At 37.1% G+C, this 17,500-nt stretch overlaps 1 protein-coding gene across 1 annotated transcript in view; it reads right to left on the minus strand.

The window, feature by feature from the left end:
• Positions 1 to 621: 621 nt before the first annotated feature.
• Positions 622 to 17,500, minus strand: part of LOC143025245 (trehalose transporter 1-like protein) — an 83,811-nt gene continuing 66,932 nt past the window's right edge. Inside the window, exons 3-5 of the mRNA XM_076184705.1 lie at positions 8,976 to 9,111; positions 3,270 to 3,452; positions 622 to 3,057 (exon numbers count right to left, since the gene is read on the minus strand). Coding sequence (XP_076040820.1) covers positions 2,009 to 3,057; positions 3,270 to 3,452; positions 8,976 to 9,111 — 1,368 coding nt within the window. The 3' untranslated portion in view covers positions 622 to 2,008. The remainder of the gene's footprint in view (positions 3,058 to 3,269; positions 3,453 to 8,975; positions 9,112 to 17,500) is intronic.

Genomic DNA, 17,500 nt, shown 5'->3' on the forward strand with positions numbered 1-17,500 from the left:
TATGTGTGACTGTGTGTTTGCGGTAGCCTGGCAGAGTTTAGATACTATAATCGTAGTTTCGTTGTGATTTGACTATGTGAGCATCCCCACCATAGGTAGTGTATGAGTTGACGAGTGATTTTGACAGAGAGGGAAAGTGTTTGGCCTTTTTAGCATCGCCAAAAAGGTTATAAAATACCAAATATCTATTAATTTTCCCAAATACTGGCGAAATATATTCTCGTTTACATAATTAATGTTTGTGGGATTATCCTCAAAGTCTGAAAGAAAGCCTCATTCGTCTCCTTTCACGAACTATGTATTCATCATAACAAATGAACTATTTGAACTATATTGTAAAAGGAAAGAAATAGATGAAATTATAATAATAATTACAAATGAACATTCGAGGCGATAATACTTTCATACTGTGTTGATCAACAGTTTTACTAATTATCTTAAACAGTCCATAACATGAAGCTTCTACTATTATGTTCTCTATCAAAAAGTTTCTATAAATAGTTTTCATCTGGATTTGGACATAGTATATGAAGTCCTTGCACTATTTTTTGCTTACAGTCTCATTGACTTGTCCATTTTCATTTAGTCGCAGTCACCAACCACAACTAAATGTTCGCTTAATATAGTGAATCATTAAGGAATATGATATTCAGACAACCACAGTTAACTCCCGAACAATTTATTATCACAGATGCCGCCATAGTGACCACTTACTGAACAAACTGATCATTGTCAGTAATTAATTAGTTCACAATATTTATAATTTTCTACATTTTCTGCGTAAGATCTTTGTATGAATAAGAGCATCGTCTTGGCTTTAGAAAATGTTTCTTATTACCCGACATATTTGCATTCTGCCCTCTAAAGGGGTTATCACGGGCTATTTTTCTTCCAACCCATGATTAATCGACGGTACCACCCACCTCCAGAAATTTTTTCCGCTGTAAAACCACTATGGCAAACTATTTTGTTTTCTCGACAAAAAATTCCAAAAATAATATTCGATATGCTGAGGGAAATTCATTTTCCTACAGCATATCAAACTACCTCCCGAAAGTTGTGTGCTGCAAATCTACTCCAAAAGTCGGTGAAAAATAGCTTACTGTGATAACGCCTTTAGGGACATGCAGGCGTGGTCATAAAAATATACATTCAGAAGTATAGAGTATTTCTATATATATATATTTTTTTTCGTTTCCCGACAGACCTTTCCTTATTTGTTATGGCACTTACGAAGTTTCGATAGGGACCAACGATGGGTACCTGTAAGAGATAGACGTCAAAGGGAATCATCTTCCCCCTACGGCTCGTCTTCGAAACCCAGCATGGGTTCCCATCCTAGAGTACATATATCCCAATGCCAAGGTTTGCATTGTCCAGGGGGTGTATACCTGAGGGTCTGAAAGAACAGTCACCACTGTATGGTACATAGTGTTCTAATCTACCGTTAGATCAAGATATTTTATAAATTCACTGACCTCAGTTTATTGATGTCATCAATACTAAGATCCCTATGCAGGCTATGCTTATAGACTGCCCAAGATCTATCAACTTTTTTTTAACCTTTTCACACCTGGAGAGCTGACAACCGGTTGTTGCTACCTTCTTCCATCGACTATGGCCCAATGGCATAGAAACTTCCCACACTAATACAACACAGACGGTGGCATAAGGTTTCTTATCAGATATCTATAGAAGGTTTCGAAGACTGTTGCCAGTCGCTGTGGGGTTATGGGTTTAGTCAATGGAATTCAAAACAACAATCATTATTATTACTATAGAGTTTAGATATGAGAGTGATGGTAATCGTAATCATGGCAACCTTCATAAATGTCTTTATCAAAGACCATCTAAATTGATGAGGATTTCGAAGGGGTTATGTACTATGAACGTGATGCGAATGTTATGGCGCAGTGAAATTTTCATTGGGGACTCAAGACAAAGACACGAGATCGATGCTACAGGGATCACGTGACGGGAATTACACTAGCATTTACATAGAAAAAAACTAGACAAGCGTCACCTTTGTTTGGCCTTTGCCCTTGATATGTCTCTGAATTTGTGCCAATGTTCGTCCCTTTGTTTCGGGCACAAAACAAGCCACGAAGAGTGCTCCAAGTAAACCTCCACCAGAGTAGAATAGAAAAACTCCACCCGCGCCCATGAGACCAATAAGATCAGGAAAGGAGAAACCTATTAGGAACTGGAACATTCCAAAGAGGCTGTTGACTATTCCGGAACTGAGATTCCGGACACTGGAAGGCTGGAGTTCAACGACTAAAGCCCATGAAACAGCGCCGACTCCAGCCATGTGTGCAAAGGTAAATACTAAGATGCCGAAAAGAGGAATCCAGCCATTAGTGTTCAGGATATCTGGATCCGCTCCAAGTTTCGGACTTACGAGGAACAAGCCGACGATGGCCATGCCCACACTTCCGAGGAGCTGCCCACAGATGAGGAGTTTCCGACGAGGCATTCGTTCCATGAGGAAACAGCAGATGAACACGGGGAAGAACTTCATAAGTCCCATGTAAAAGGAACACCAGAATGGGTCGTCACTCGACCCGGCCATTTGGAAAATCTGAACAGTATAGGCGACGGTGACGTACTGTCCCGTCAGTTCCTTTGCGAGCAGAATACAAATGGAGAGGAACATTGCTTTCAAAACACCCTTGTCCTTCATTAACTCCAATTGAGTCTTCAAACCCTTAGCCTCCTTTCGTTGTTCCATGACGGAAGCTTCTATCTCGTCAGCCTCTTCTTCAGTGTAGGAGTCTCCTCGCAGGTACCGCAAAGCCTCCCTGGACTCACTCACCCTTCCTTTCTTCAGGAGCCACAGTGGTGAGTTGGGGATGAAGCGGAGTGCCCAGAGCACGACCAAGAGCTGGGCGACCATCACGATCGCTATGGAGGATGGAGTCATGAAAATCCCGAGCGCGTAGGTGGAGAGGATCCCGAACATAATCATGGCCTCTGTCGTGGCCACCAAGACCCCGCGGTGGTTCATGGACCCGATCTCCACGGCGTAAACACTCACGTTGACCAAGATGAGGGCGACTGCCGGAAGAATGGTCTAGTTTTAGTTTCATGAGAGTTTAATGATAACGAAAATCTCTGTAATCTATTTCATTATTTTGACCGATTAACTGGAACACAAAGTTGGAGTAAGCATATTATGAAATTGTACAAGGGACTAGAGGAGGTATCTTTTAGATGAAATGGTACAGATTATCTAGTCCAGATATCCTTTAGAGGGAAATGGTACTAACTGATTAATCCTTGGATTATCCTGGCCATCAGTAGATGCCAGAAGGATGTTGCTACGATGATGGCACCCCAGCTAGCCACTAATATCGGACACCCGACGATGAGGCAGATCCGACAGCCAAAGGATTCTGCCAGGACTCCAGAGATCAACGTTCCCGGAATGCTCGTGAGGATGGGGATAGATGCTGAAAGAGAAAGATCCTTAAGATCAAGGGTCAACAACACTTGAGACCAGTGGCTCTTGACCTGAGGTACAGGTATCCCCAAGAATGTCCCCTGGGGTTGTTCAAAGGGGCACAGATCAAATCCTTGGGGGTTATTTACTGAATACCCGTTGATTTTATCCAGGGTTGACGTGATTTCCAAAGAACTAGGGAATATATTTACATAAACAAGGATCCATATGTAACTAGAATAAGAACCACTGGTTTGCAAAGAGTATATAATGGTTAACACTTCCCTAGTGTAGGCATCAAGAGATTAAAAAAAAATGCAAATACTTGTTCTCTGTGTTCATATTCTCAACTAAGTGATCTAAAAACAAGAAGTAATAGTCTTTGGAAGTCACATTATTTTCTTCAGTGTTGAAAGTAGTCAATTCCAGGTGATGAAAGAATGTTACATAAACAAGTACTTTATCAGCAACAACCAGCGTTTCTATCCTTGAGGATTTGTCCTGTATGAGTTCATCCGGAAGTATTCATACCCAGTGTACTTAAGGGAACTATACCGCAGCGATTAAACGGTGGATTTTTATTCTCTTCTTTCTCCCTTTGTTAATTCTAGGCTGGCCACCTAGACTGAAAAAATATGTTATACCAATACTAACAGTATATAGACATACAAAAAAAAAATAAAAAAAAAAAAAAAGAAAAAAAAAAAGGACAATGTTTCATCCAAAGAGGTGGGGTCATGGAGATGGTAGAGGAGAGGTTGTAGGAAGGTGGTAGAACGAGGGAATATATATATATATATATATATATATATATATATATATGTATGTATGTATACACACACACACACACACACACACACACACACACACATATATATATATATATATATATATATATACATATATATATGTTTTTGTGACAGTTGCATGCAGGATTCGAACCCGCTGTACTCGGCCATCCGTAAATTACCTTCCCGAGTACCTGGCCGAGTACAGCGGGTTCGAATCCTGCATGCAACTGTCACAAAAATTATCGGTTTGATGTCGCTGCTATTAGCGAATTACTCTCATATATATATGTATATATATATGTATATCATATATTATATATATATATATATATATATATATATATATATATATATATATATATATGTATATATATATATTCCAACCTACAAGCCGATTAGATGGTTTTGATACATAGAAACGTCACTAAACTACATACAATATCAACTACATAAAACAGGCAGTCAGTACCCCCCATACAGGCCGTTTCATCGTGTACGGAAAGTTCACTGCCATCAATTCACCTCGGGAAAATTCACCGCCATCAGTTCACCGTAGGGAAAGTTCACTGTGGTGAAAATTGACCGTCAGGAAAGTTCATCGTGAGGAAAGTTCAACGTAAAACGTTTTGTTAAAAAGTATATGATGGCACAAAAAGTAATTAACGAAAAGTAATAAGTATTTTCAAAACAATAATGGCAAACTTTTATTCATTCATAATGCTTATTCTAATGTCATATATATACTCTATATTTCAAACCCATAAATGTATATATATGCAGTATCATTACAAAGAATAATATTTTAGTCATACTTTTAAAACCATGAAAAATAAGATAAATAAAGAAATTCCCTAAGAATGTATTTAATAATGCATAATAAAAGAGTGAAAAGTATATCACTGACAATGTAATCATTTAAATTATGTGCCAATTGATATTATTTAAAGTTTAAATAATAAATTTATGAACTAATCCTCTCAAATATTCAATGATGCACTCATTTTCGTTGTAATTTAAAACAAGTCTTCGAATTCTCTTAGTACAAGTAATATAAGCTTTCCAATGTTGGGTACATTGTAATTTGTGGCGGTGCAAAAAGTAGTCAACGTATTCAAAGCTCTGTGTGAAAACGAAGTTTTCCTATCTGAATCTGAAGATTTTATTGAATACTATGAAGATACATGGATAGGGAGACCAGATAGAAGTCGTCATCGCCGCCTACCTAAATTCCCTCGTGAAATGTGGAATATCTATAATTCTGGTTTGGATAACACACCAATAAATAGTAATAATATAGAAGGATGGTATAGGGCCTTTGAGAAACAAATAACGTCTTTTCATTCCAATATTTGGACGTTTTTGGAATGTATGAAGAATTAGCAGTGGTTAACAGGGGTCAAGATTGAGCAGTATGTCACTGGACATGGACCTATATAGGGAAGGAAAGATTATATTAGTTGATCATAGTTCACACAAATTTAAGTGCCTACATTGTAGGGTTTATATTTTTCATTCTCTTATTATGTACTATTAGTTAATTCTAATTAAATTTCCTTATATCTCTTATTTTTCACGGTTTTAATATGTATGACTAAAATATTGTTTCTTTGTAATGATTCTACACACACACACACACACACACACACACACACACACACACACACACACACACACACACACACACACACACACACACACACACACACACACACACACACACACACACACACACACACACACACACACACACACACACACACACACACACACACACACACATATATATATATATATATACATGTATATTGGTGAGTAACAGTGTGGGTTAGGACAGGTAGGGGTTGTGTAGATCAGATTTTTGTGGTAAGACAGATATATCAGAAAGCTATAGGAAAAGGTAAGGATGTTTCTTGGGCTTTTATAGATCTGGAAAAGGCTTACGATAGGGTAGACAGGAAGGCACTGTGGGAGGTACTGCAGATATATGGGATAAGAGGAAAGCTGTTGAGAGGAGTCAAGAATTTTTACGAGAGTAGTAGAACTTGTGTTAGGAATACAAATGGAGAGAGTGAATAGTTTGAGGTTAAGGTGGGACTTCGTCAGGGATGTGTTATGTTGCCCTAGCTGCTCAGTCTATACATGGATAGGGTGGTGCGAGTGGTGAATGCAAGGGTAGTGGGTCATGGGTTGGAGATGATTAAAGAAAATGGAGAAAAGTGGGATGTGAGCCAGCTGTTGTTTGCTGACGACATTGCGCTTGTAGCAGGGTCAGAGGAGGGATTGAGGAAGTTAGTGACAGAGTTTGAGAAGGTATGTGAAAGAAGGAAGCTGAAGATAAATATGGGCAAAAGTAAAGTGATGAGATGTACAAGGGGAGAGAGTGACATTAGGCTGGAAGCAATCATTAAGGGTGAAAGACTGGAGGAAGTGGATAGTTTTAGATACTTGGGTGCGAATGTGGCAGGAAAGGGAGGAGTAAAGATGGAGGTAGAATGTAGATTGAGAGAAGCGAGTAAATGCCTTGGTGGATTAAAAAGTGTAATGAGAAATGGGCATCTGGAAATGGATGCTAAGAGGAGGTTATATGAAGGAGGGATGGTGCCAACAGTACTGTACGGGGCAGAAACATGGAACATAAGAGAGGAAGAGAGAAGGAGTTTGAATGTGTTTGAGATGAAATGCCTGAGAAGTATGATAGAGGTTACTAGGCTAGATAGTGTGAGAAATGAGGAGGTGAGGAGGAGAACAGGGGTGGAAAGGGAACTGGGGGATAGGGTTGCTGAAAGAGTATTAGGATGGTTTGGACACATGGAAATAATGAGTGAAGAAAGATTAGTAAAAGAAGTGTGGAAGGCAGAGGTGGAAGGAGTGAATATGAGGGGGCGTCCTAGGATGAGATGGATGGATAGGGTAAAAGGGGCAATACAAAAGAGAGGAATGTCTGTGGAGATAGGACGGGAGAGGACAGAAGATAGGGGTGAATGGAGAGGGGTTGTGTATAGATGATGCTGTGATGCATGAGGGTGAGGGGGTGGGAGATGGGGGGGGGTGAAGAAGTATGTATATAAAAAAAAAAAGATTGACGCAGGCCGAAGGGATTTCTCCCCGCCTTCTCCTTTTCTGCAGGGGGGGGGGCGCCGAATTTATGAAGCGGCCTTGCTGTGGATGTGCTGTGTCTTGCGACACTGCTTCTGACCCAGGGCAGTGGACAGGATGCAATTGACTCGTCATCCAGGAGGTGCCAATATAACAGGGAGGGAGGGGGATGGAGGGGAGTGGAATATATAGGAAATGGAATAGGTGGAAGTGGTTTCTATGCCTCTTTTTTTTGGCTACCCCCGTGTAGGGGGAAAAAGCCTTTGGTATATGTGTGTATATGTTCGATTGTACACCAAAGGTAATTTAATATCCACTATCTTCTTAGTGATTTTCTCAATTTTCCGAATAGTTTGTTTGATTCTTGAGGGAAGGTCAAACACAAGGCTTCCGAGATCCATGGTGTTATTATAACGAAAAGCATTATACAAAACTTAAAATACAAGCTTTCGATTGAATCATACAACTATCTTCAGGTAAGAATAAATATACAAAGCAGGAGTTTAGATAAGAGTAAAAAAGGAACTTGGAGAGTTAGGTCATAGCTAGGCTTCAGGTACTGGACGGAGGTGAGGTCTTCGCTTCAGCGGGACGTAGCTAGACATCAGATCACTATAGCCGGACGTTTGGTCGTTGTTGCCACGCAGCCTCGTTGTGCAGTTGTAAAGTACTAACTGTGTCCGTCTGTATATTAATGATAGGGGTGTATTGTGTAATGCAGTCTCTTTCCAAGATGTGTAGTTTCTTGTTGTTGTTACATTGTCTAAGTATTTTTGTATTGTTGACTAGATCTTGTCTGTTTGGAGTTTTGTTGTGTGTTTGTATCATGTGTTTGGGTATACTTCCTTCAAGGGCTTGCATTGTGAGTCTCCTGCTCACAGAGGTAGTGGTAACACCAATATAAGAAGCATTGGGGGGAAGTGTGCAATCTTCTTCGGAGCAAGTGAATTGGTACACCACATTAGTCTCTTTGAGGAGAGAGTTGTTTTTATTTATGTTATTTCTCATTATAAGGTTAGAGACTTTTGTGTTTTTGTAGTATATGATGAGGGTTAATTTGTCGTGTGAGTTGCTGCATGTGACGTTACGCGCAAGGATGTCTTTGAGAACTCGTTCATCTGTTATGTAAACTGGTTTTTTTAATAAACTGTGTTGGACCAAGGGTATGGTTCATTAAATTCCACGCTACAAAGTCCTCTGCAAAGGGCACCGTACTACCCTCCTGATAGAGGGGGAGGGGGGGAGTTCGCGACGTGAAACCGAATCAGCATTACTGAGCTACTGCGGTTATAGGAAAGATAATGGCTACTTTCCCATCTTCTTGGTGGTGCCTACTCATCCACATTTTGGGTCCCACCAATCCACTTATTGGGTTCCACCCATCCGCTTACGGGTCCCACCTGTCTATTTGATGGTATACATCTATCCACATATTGGCAACCAGTCATCTACTTAGTGGGTCCTACCTATCCACTTGAAATGGCATCCAACTATCCACTTGAAGTAGTACCCAATATCCACAGAGTGGTACCCACCTATCTACTTAGTGGCATTCAACTATGCACAAGTTGGAATCCATCTATCCACAAAGTGGGTACTCACCTATACACAAATGGACGCCTATCTATCCACAAAGTGGAACTCACCTATCCACTTGCCGTCTTCTACTGAGAGCTTGAGGGACGTACGGATGCCATCCCATTGGGGCAGTGCCACGCCCGAAAATGCGTAGACGCAGCCCAGGGCTACATGCATTCCACCCACGGTCATCACAGCCATCATCTACAAAAAGATGAAATAAATAAGTAATATATATATATATATATATATATATATATATTTTATAGTTTGTTTTTTTTATATATATATATATATATATATATATATATATATATATATATATATATACATACATATAAATATGTGTGTGTGTGTGTGTGTGTGTGTGTGTGTACTATATATATATATATAATCTATATATATATATATATATATATATATATATATATGCGTGTGTGTGTGTATGTACATATGTAGATACCTACATATTATATATATATATATATATATATATATATATATATATTTATATATATATATATATATATATATATGTGTGTATGTATATATATATCTATATCTTTTTCAACCACAAATAACTTTTAATTCCATGTCATCGCAATCGAGACTGAGAGTCGCTCGAAGGAGGCATCCGTTGGAAATTGAAACGTGGACGAGCCGAGTTGAGCGCGATATTTCGTGTAGGTGTATGTAATTCGAGCATACAAATATAAGAAAGTCGTACTCAACTTATATCTCTCTTGATAGCGTATTGGTTTAAGTCACTGTAACTTTGTTACGGGTTAGCTGGGTTCGAATCTTCGGCTCGTCTACGTTTCAATTTCCAACGGATGCCTCCTTCGAGCGACGCTCAGTCTCGATTGCGATGGCATGGAATTAAAAGTAATTTGTGGTTGAAAAAGATATTAATTGATCACTGGGAACCATTCAGTGTGCATGTATATATATATATATATATATATATATATATATATATATATATATATATATATATATATATATATATATCGGAAAAAATTCGAAACACTGGACTCAGAGTAACAGAATTTATTACCGACGTTTCGAACCCTGTCCGGGGTTCGTCCTCAGGGTTATACATAGTAAGCAAAAGGATTCATTTAAATAGTGTACCGATGTTCTCTGGGACAGGTCCCACCGGAGTGTACAAAGTTGAACAAAATCAGAACCCATTCCGAATGACAAAAGGTAATTACAAATTTGTGTAAAGCGTCACCCAAATGAAAAGAATTGACAAAAACCTCATAACACATGTCATAATAAATGGAACAAAACCAATTCTAAACGACACCCAGAAATTGAAAACGGAGTAAGTACAGAGTGTCACCAAATGGCCCCTCCGAAAATAAGCAATAAAATAAAAAGGGGCAAAAACAAAATATCAAAGGGCACAGACCAGACACAAAAGCACTACACGAGTCATCTGTCACCGCTCTAACCGTCCTGTATGTACTTATCAGTACAAATCAAACCATAGAATAAAACAAAAACAAAAACCAAGACTAAAAGACACAAAGATATTTGATTACAAAGTGTCCACAAGAATAACAAAAGGCAAATAAATGGCAAACCGACATAATAAAAATATCAAAAATCACGGTCCGGACCCAGAAGCACCACACGGACCGTGATTTTTTATATTTTTATTATGTCGGTTTGCCATTTATTTGCCTTTTGTTATTCTTGTGGACACTTTGTAATCAAATTTCTTTGTGTCTTTTAGTCTTGGTTTTTGTTTTTGTTTTATTTTATGGTTTGATTTGTACTGATAAGGACTGCTATTACACAGGACGTGCGCACCCAGATCCCTGGGTCCACTAGCGGAGGCCATTGCTTTCTTTGTAACCTAACATTTTATATCGGACAAATATATCACATCTAGAAACCTAACATTGTATATAGGACAAATATATCAACTATTGACTTATTCAATGCAGTATAAGTTAATATGAACTTTTATAGTGAAATAAGAAACAGGTATTATTGTATGAGGTTAGTGGATACCAGGGTTGGCGATTTTTTTATTAGTATTTTTTTAATATAAAAAAATATATATATTTTTTATTTAAATCAGATTTATTTTATTTAAATATATTCTTATAGATTTTAAATATTATGGGATTGCTATCTGATATGCGATCTGATTGCCAAAGGAAATTTTTTGCATATCAATATAAGGAGCATTGTTATATAGACTTGCCACAAGTATACAAGGAACGGTATAAGCTCAGGTTCACTCGATTCCTCCAAGAGTTTTCTCATCTTGGTGACATTTGCTGCATTGTCTGTCACAACACTTCCAATGTGACAACCAAAATCTTGTTCAGCCTTCTTGATCGAATTTTGTACAAGTTGTAGAAGATATTCAGTAGTGTGAGGTTTCCTTGATGTGTCTATTGTGTCAACTAAATAAATCTGACCAGTAGATATTGTTAGAGTGACACATATTATGGGCTCATTATGGATGTTAGACCACCCATCAATTGAAAGACATACAGTTTCAATATTGAGGTCATCTGCACACTTTTTATATTCCTTTTCATACTCAAGATCCAAGGACTTATCAGCAATATCTTTTCTGGATGGATAACTTGGCCTCAGGTTCTGAACCATCTTCAGAAACTGAGGATGCTGAACAAGACGAAATAGTGAATTTGTAGCAAATGTAACTCTTGTAACTTCTTTGTCGAGATTTTCCTTTTGAGAGGCTGAAGTTTTTATGATAAATCTGTCCTGAGATGTTGATGACTTTCTTTTAGATGAAAATGATTTAGAAGTGGCGCCTGTGGAGGAGTCTGATATTGACCTTTTTAATGGTGGAGTCAGGTTTGCAGATAATTCAAGTGGAGTCGATGATGATGGGGTTGAAGCTGTTGATACAGATCCTGAAATGGAAACAGAAAATTTTAGCATATTGCATAATTTATAAATGAATAAATAAATGAATGAAGACAGTGTGATTTAGGTTACTTTTGAGTACAATAGTTATTTTTTTTAGATAATGATCATATTCACACAAGCCACAAAATTATTTGAAAATAATTAACAGGATATGAAACAGGTGGGCTTAGAATTCAGCCCACACAGGATTCAGTCCACTTTTAAATTCACTAAAAATAATGGGTTAGTTGGGTTAGGTTAGGCTAAATCCCTTTGGGCTGAATCCCATGTGGGCTGAATTCCAATGGAACCTATGAAATATATTACACAATGTTGAATGAAATGAATAACAATCATCTAGGCCCCAAAGTTGAGTGGATACAGTATATTATAGTGATATAGTCATTACCCAAATTTAGAAGTAATGAAGTTGAAGTATCATCTTTTTAGGCCTTCACATTTTTATTGCACATGCTCTCCATTGTTCACCAAATTTATATAGTTGCGTATGAAAAGGGAGAAATGCACACAATATAAGTATAATTATTTACCTGGGTCATCAATTTCTTCTTCTGTATGCTGTGGCTGACCTTGGCATTTATCTCTGTAAGATTTTAATCTTGACACAATGCCCTGTAGTTCCTGGCTGCAGTCTTTGCATTTAGCTCGGTACCCTTTGCCAGAAGTTGTTGGTAGTTTTTCAAAATAATTCCAGACAGGATAATTTTTTCTGCCTGAAGGAACCACTCTACCAGGTCCAGAAGACATCCTTCCTGGCTGATTCCAAAGCAACAACTGACTCAGTGAGAAGCTGCTTACCTAGAACAAGTTTGTTGAAACTTGTGGGCTGCACAGTGATATACCGCTCCTTGTATACTTGTGGCAAGTCTATATAACAGTGATCCTTATATTGATATGCTAAAATGTCCTTTAGCAATCAGATCGCGTATCAGATATCAATCCCATATCTAAAATCTATAAAAGAAATCTATTTAAATCAAATAAATCTGATTTAAAAAACAAACAAAAAAACGATTTTTTATATTTCTAAAAAGAAAGAAAGAAAAAAAAAAATCGCCAATCCTGGTGTCCACTAACTTCATACAATAATACCTGTTAGGTCCGGCTAAAATTGAAATTTCAAAGCATAACAGTGCCTTAAAAATAGTTTCTTATTTGACTATAAATGTTTATATTAACTTATACTGCATTGAATAAGTCAATAGTTGATATATTTGTCCTATATACAATGTTAGGTTTCTAGTTTTGATATATTTGTCCAATATAAAATGTTAGGTTACAAAGAAAGCAATGGCCTCCGCTAGCGGACCCAGGGATCTGGGTGCGCACGTCCTGTGTAATAGTAGTCCTTGACATATACATACATACATATACATATACATTGTATATGTATATATATATATATATACATATACAGTACATATATATATATATATATATATATATATAGTTACGACTACAGGATCTATCTTGTCAATCTTAGGAATTGATTTACGCAAGATTAAGATAAATTGCACATTACCGTTGCATTCGGACGCCGAAACGCCGGCGTGAGAACGTGCATAGCTTACGTGCGCTCTGGAAATAATCATGTGAACCAATATTTTGGCAACTGCGTCCCTAACTTACATTTACGTACGTATAGATTTTCATATAAAAAACTATTAAGTTTCTGCTTATCTAAGATTGACAAGGTAACTTTATCAAATATCATTATCTATTCATTGATGTAAAGAATATCCGTGTATGTACTAGGAAGTATTCCTAAACACTCTTGTTAATCGTCGCGTCTAGCGACACTTGGCATCTCTCCGGATCTTACGGAGAAGAGTCTATATATATCATTGCTTGTAACGGTCAAGCTGGACTCTGCTTATCGGAGCTCCCATACACTCGTCCACTACGTTGGACTTACACCTTATAGTCGTAGTTTCATCTCGACTTGTATTTTCACGAGAGATTGACGGTCTCTGCTTAAACCAGAGTCCCATTGCACTAATCTCACATCTTAGTCTAGCTTTGCTAGAACTCGTCCACTTTGTTGGACTTAGACTTTTAGTCGTAGAATTTTCTCGACCTTACCACAAATTGTCTTTAAGACTATTTTTTTCTTTATTTGAATGTCGATATTTTGATCGACACTTATATATACGTGTCTTGGCAATCTTAGCCATTTATGTTCTAAGAAACCCATTGTCTGATATTTATTTGTCTTTGTGAATTTACGTGTTTCGGACATTGTACTTTTCGTTAGTTTTGGCGACTTCTATTTTTCGTTCTTGTTTATTTGTTTCTTTTGAAGGAAATAATCATTATTAAGCAGAACTCTAGTTTTTGAACCTGGCCCTTCCCCATAGGCGTCACAATATATATATATATATATATATATATATATATATATATATATATATATATATACATACATATATATATATACATATACTGTACACACACACACACACACATATATATGTATATATATTATATATATCATATCGTTGAATATATTTTCTATGATATCCTGTCAATCCCAAGAAACTTCTAACTTTTTCTGCATTTTTTGGAACTGGAAAACTCTTTACTGTTTCAAACTTTGAATTCACTGTACTAGTCCATGCCTGTCTATCTTATGTCTAAAATAAATAACACTGTCCTGCAAGAACTTACATTTTTCAAGTTTCACTTTCAATCCTTCTTCAACTGGTCTCGAGAATATCAAATCTAATTTCTTAAAGTGCTCAGCCGCTGTCTGGGAAACTATTAGAATATCATCTAGAAATAAACTGGTAGTGTTTCCTAACAACCCATCTATAACTGTATTCATTAATCTCATGTAAGTTAATGGACTATTACATAACCCAAATGGCATTCGTTTGAACTCATAGTGTCCCGTTGGAGTAGAAAATGCTGTGAACTCTCTTGAGTCTTCATGCAACTCTATTTGCCAAAAAGCACATTTGATATCTATAGTGCTAAAATATCTATTCTCAGTTCCCAAACTTCTAAAAATGTCCCCTATCACTGGTAATGGTAGCCTGTCACGTATGGTGTGCTTATTCAATTCCCTATAATCAATAACTGGACGCATAGTACCATCTGATTTTGGCACTAGAATCAAAGGAAAGTTCCACTGACTTTTACTATGTTCAATGATATCCTGCGATAACATTTCAGTGATCAGTTTATCTACTACGGCTAATTTAGAGTGAGGAACTCTGTAGGCAGGAATATAAATAGGCTGAGTTCCTGGTTTTAATTATTCTGATGTTTTAGAACAAATGTTTTGCCTAAGGCGTTCCCCGGCAAAGCAATTGCTTTATTGTGCTTCACAAGCAGAGCAACTAAACTTTCATCCAACTCAGGGCAATTAGTAGGTTCTAGTTGATTCTTGTATTTCTTTCCTAACTATTTCCTCCTGAACTGAACAGATTGATGAAATTGGCAATTCCACATCCTCAGTACTCCCATTTAAAATCTTAATGGGGTTTGTACATACCTGAAAACATCCTATTTGTGTACCTTTCCTTAAGACTATATCTTTATTCAAAGTATTAATAATTAATATTTCTACCATGTTTTTTTTGATTATTAATCTCTGAGTCCAATTTCAAACCTTTTAATCTAATTGATTCTGGGATGGTTAAAATTTCAGAGACTACAGTGACTCCTTTCAACTGCACTGCTACCCTGTCAACTGCTCTGGAGTGTAATAATGTCAACTTTATTACGCCATCATCCACAATTTGCAAGGTTTCATTTGTAGTTGAAGAATTAGTAATTTCTAGGATTTCTTGAACATCTGAGTTGTTTTCACTATATGTGGCTTTACTTTCTGTTGGTCTGAACCGCTCGGCCTCGTTATCTAAAGTAAAAAAATTATTTTTCCTAGCTATTTCTAGGTATTCCTTGATTTCTGTCACTAGTCTTAAGTCTGGTTGATTTGAAAATGGGATTAACTGTGATTTCACAAAGATTCCTAAGTCAGCAGAACATATCACCATGTTCTCTTTTCTCATAGTTGCAAATCCTATCCATAAACCTCCTGGAAAAACAGATTCTTCTACAACTATCACTGGAATATGCAAATGTTCATTTGTATATAAGATGACTTCTAGCTCAACCATACCTAATGTTTTTAACTGTTTTCCAGTTACTCCTTGCAACGAGTAATGGATTGAACTCTACTAGTTATAATATTAACTACAGAACCTGTATCAATTAATATTTGAATAGGTTTATTGAACACTCTACCAACAATGAGAGGTCTTACAGAAGTCTTTTCAATTGTTTATAACTATCTTTGATGTTGGAGTTTTCTTTCACCCTTCTATCACTCTTATCTTTAAGACAATACTGTGTATTTGTATATATATGGGGAGTTCTGTAATATTAGTTTACTCTGTGTCTGGGGTTTTTCCTCTTGTTTCCTGATGCATACGAAAATTTCTACATTCATGTGTTTTATGTCCTATCTTTTTATGATACATACAGACCCTCATATTTGCAATTTCTACAAATAATTCCATAAAAACAGTCTTGTACTTTATGTACCCAAGTATTACAATTGTAACATACAACTCTAGTATCCCTGGATGGACTTCTAACCTTCTGTCTATGTCCTAATTCTCTTTTCTTATACTCACTTATAGAGTTCCTAGTTTCTTTCTGTTGTCCCACTGTCATCACATATGGATTTATGATTCTGGTCTCACTGTACCCTTGAAGAAGATAATGTATCTCCTCTAAATTCATAGTTGACTTGAGATCTTTATGCAGCTTTTCTGCCGTTAAATCATTAGAATTTTTGGTTAACAATCCAAATGTGATTAATTCTATTACCTGAGAAACTTTCATTTTGTCACTAGATCTTTCTATCCAATTTGAATCTATCAAGATAGAATTCATGTCTTTTGACCATCTATCTAATCTAGCTAAGTACTCTGTGTCTGATTCACTTGTTCTAACTTCTTTGATCATTCTAACTTAAGACCTGATAGGATCCTGATCACACTTTGACATAAAAGGTTTAATGAAGGCTTTTTTATAGGCTTCATATTAGTTGATATCTTCCATTTGCTGGAAATTTATGATAAACCTAGCTTTACCCTTCTCAGGATCTATATCTTCCTTTAAAATTTCTATTTTCCTTTTTTCATCTGTTATATTTTTGCTTATAATTAATGTATCAATGAAGTTAAGGAACTTATTAACTCCTAAGGTGTTTTCATCACCGGTGAATTTAGGAATGTTTATATTTGAGGTATAAATCGCAAGACTGTTTCATTCATACCTTCAGTAAGTTGATTTGACTTGACTGCCTCTATGTTAGTCTTCCTTACGTACTTCAGTGTCATCGTTCATCAACCTCGTCGTTCTTCAGCTTCGTCGTTCGTCAGTCTCGTCGTTCATCAATCTTGTCGTTCGTCAGTCGCGTCGTTGCTCAATCTTCGCTGGATATCGTCTTGTTCCACTTGTAGTATGAAGACTCCTCGTTCTACTAACACAGGCTTGTTTGTGGTTGTACTCTGCGTGGTTATTGTGCTTGCACTGTCAATTGGTGTAATCTTCGGAGGCGTTCGTCTAATCACTTCGGAGGAGGCTCATCCCTAGCTGCCGCCACTGTTAGCTTCGTTGCCACTAACACTTTCAGTCACTTACGTTAATTATCTGT

This window comes from Oratosquilla oratoria, chromosome 5, assembly GCF_046742065.1.
Source record: "Oratosquilla oratoria isolate Oo_2021 chromosome 5, ASM4674206v1, whole genome shotgun sequence".
Taxonomy (NCBI): Eukaryota; Metazoa; Arthropoda; class Malacostraca; order Stomatopoda; family Squillidae; genus Oratosquilla; species Oratosquilla oratoria.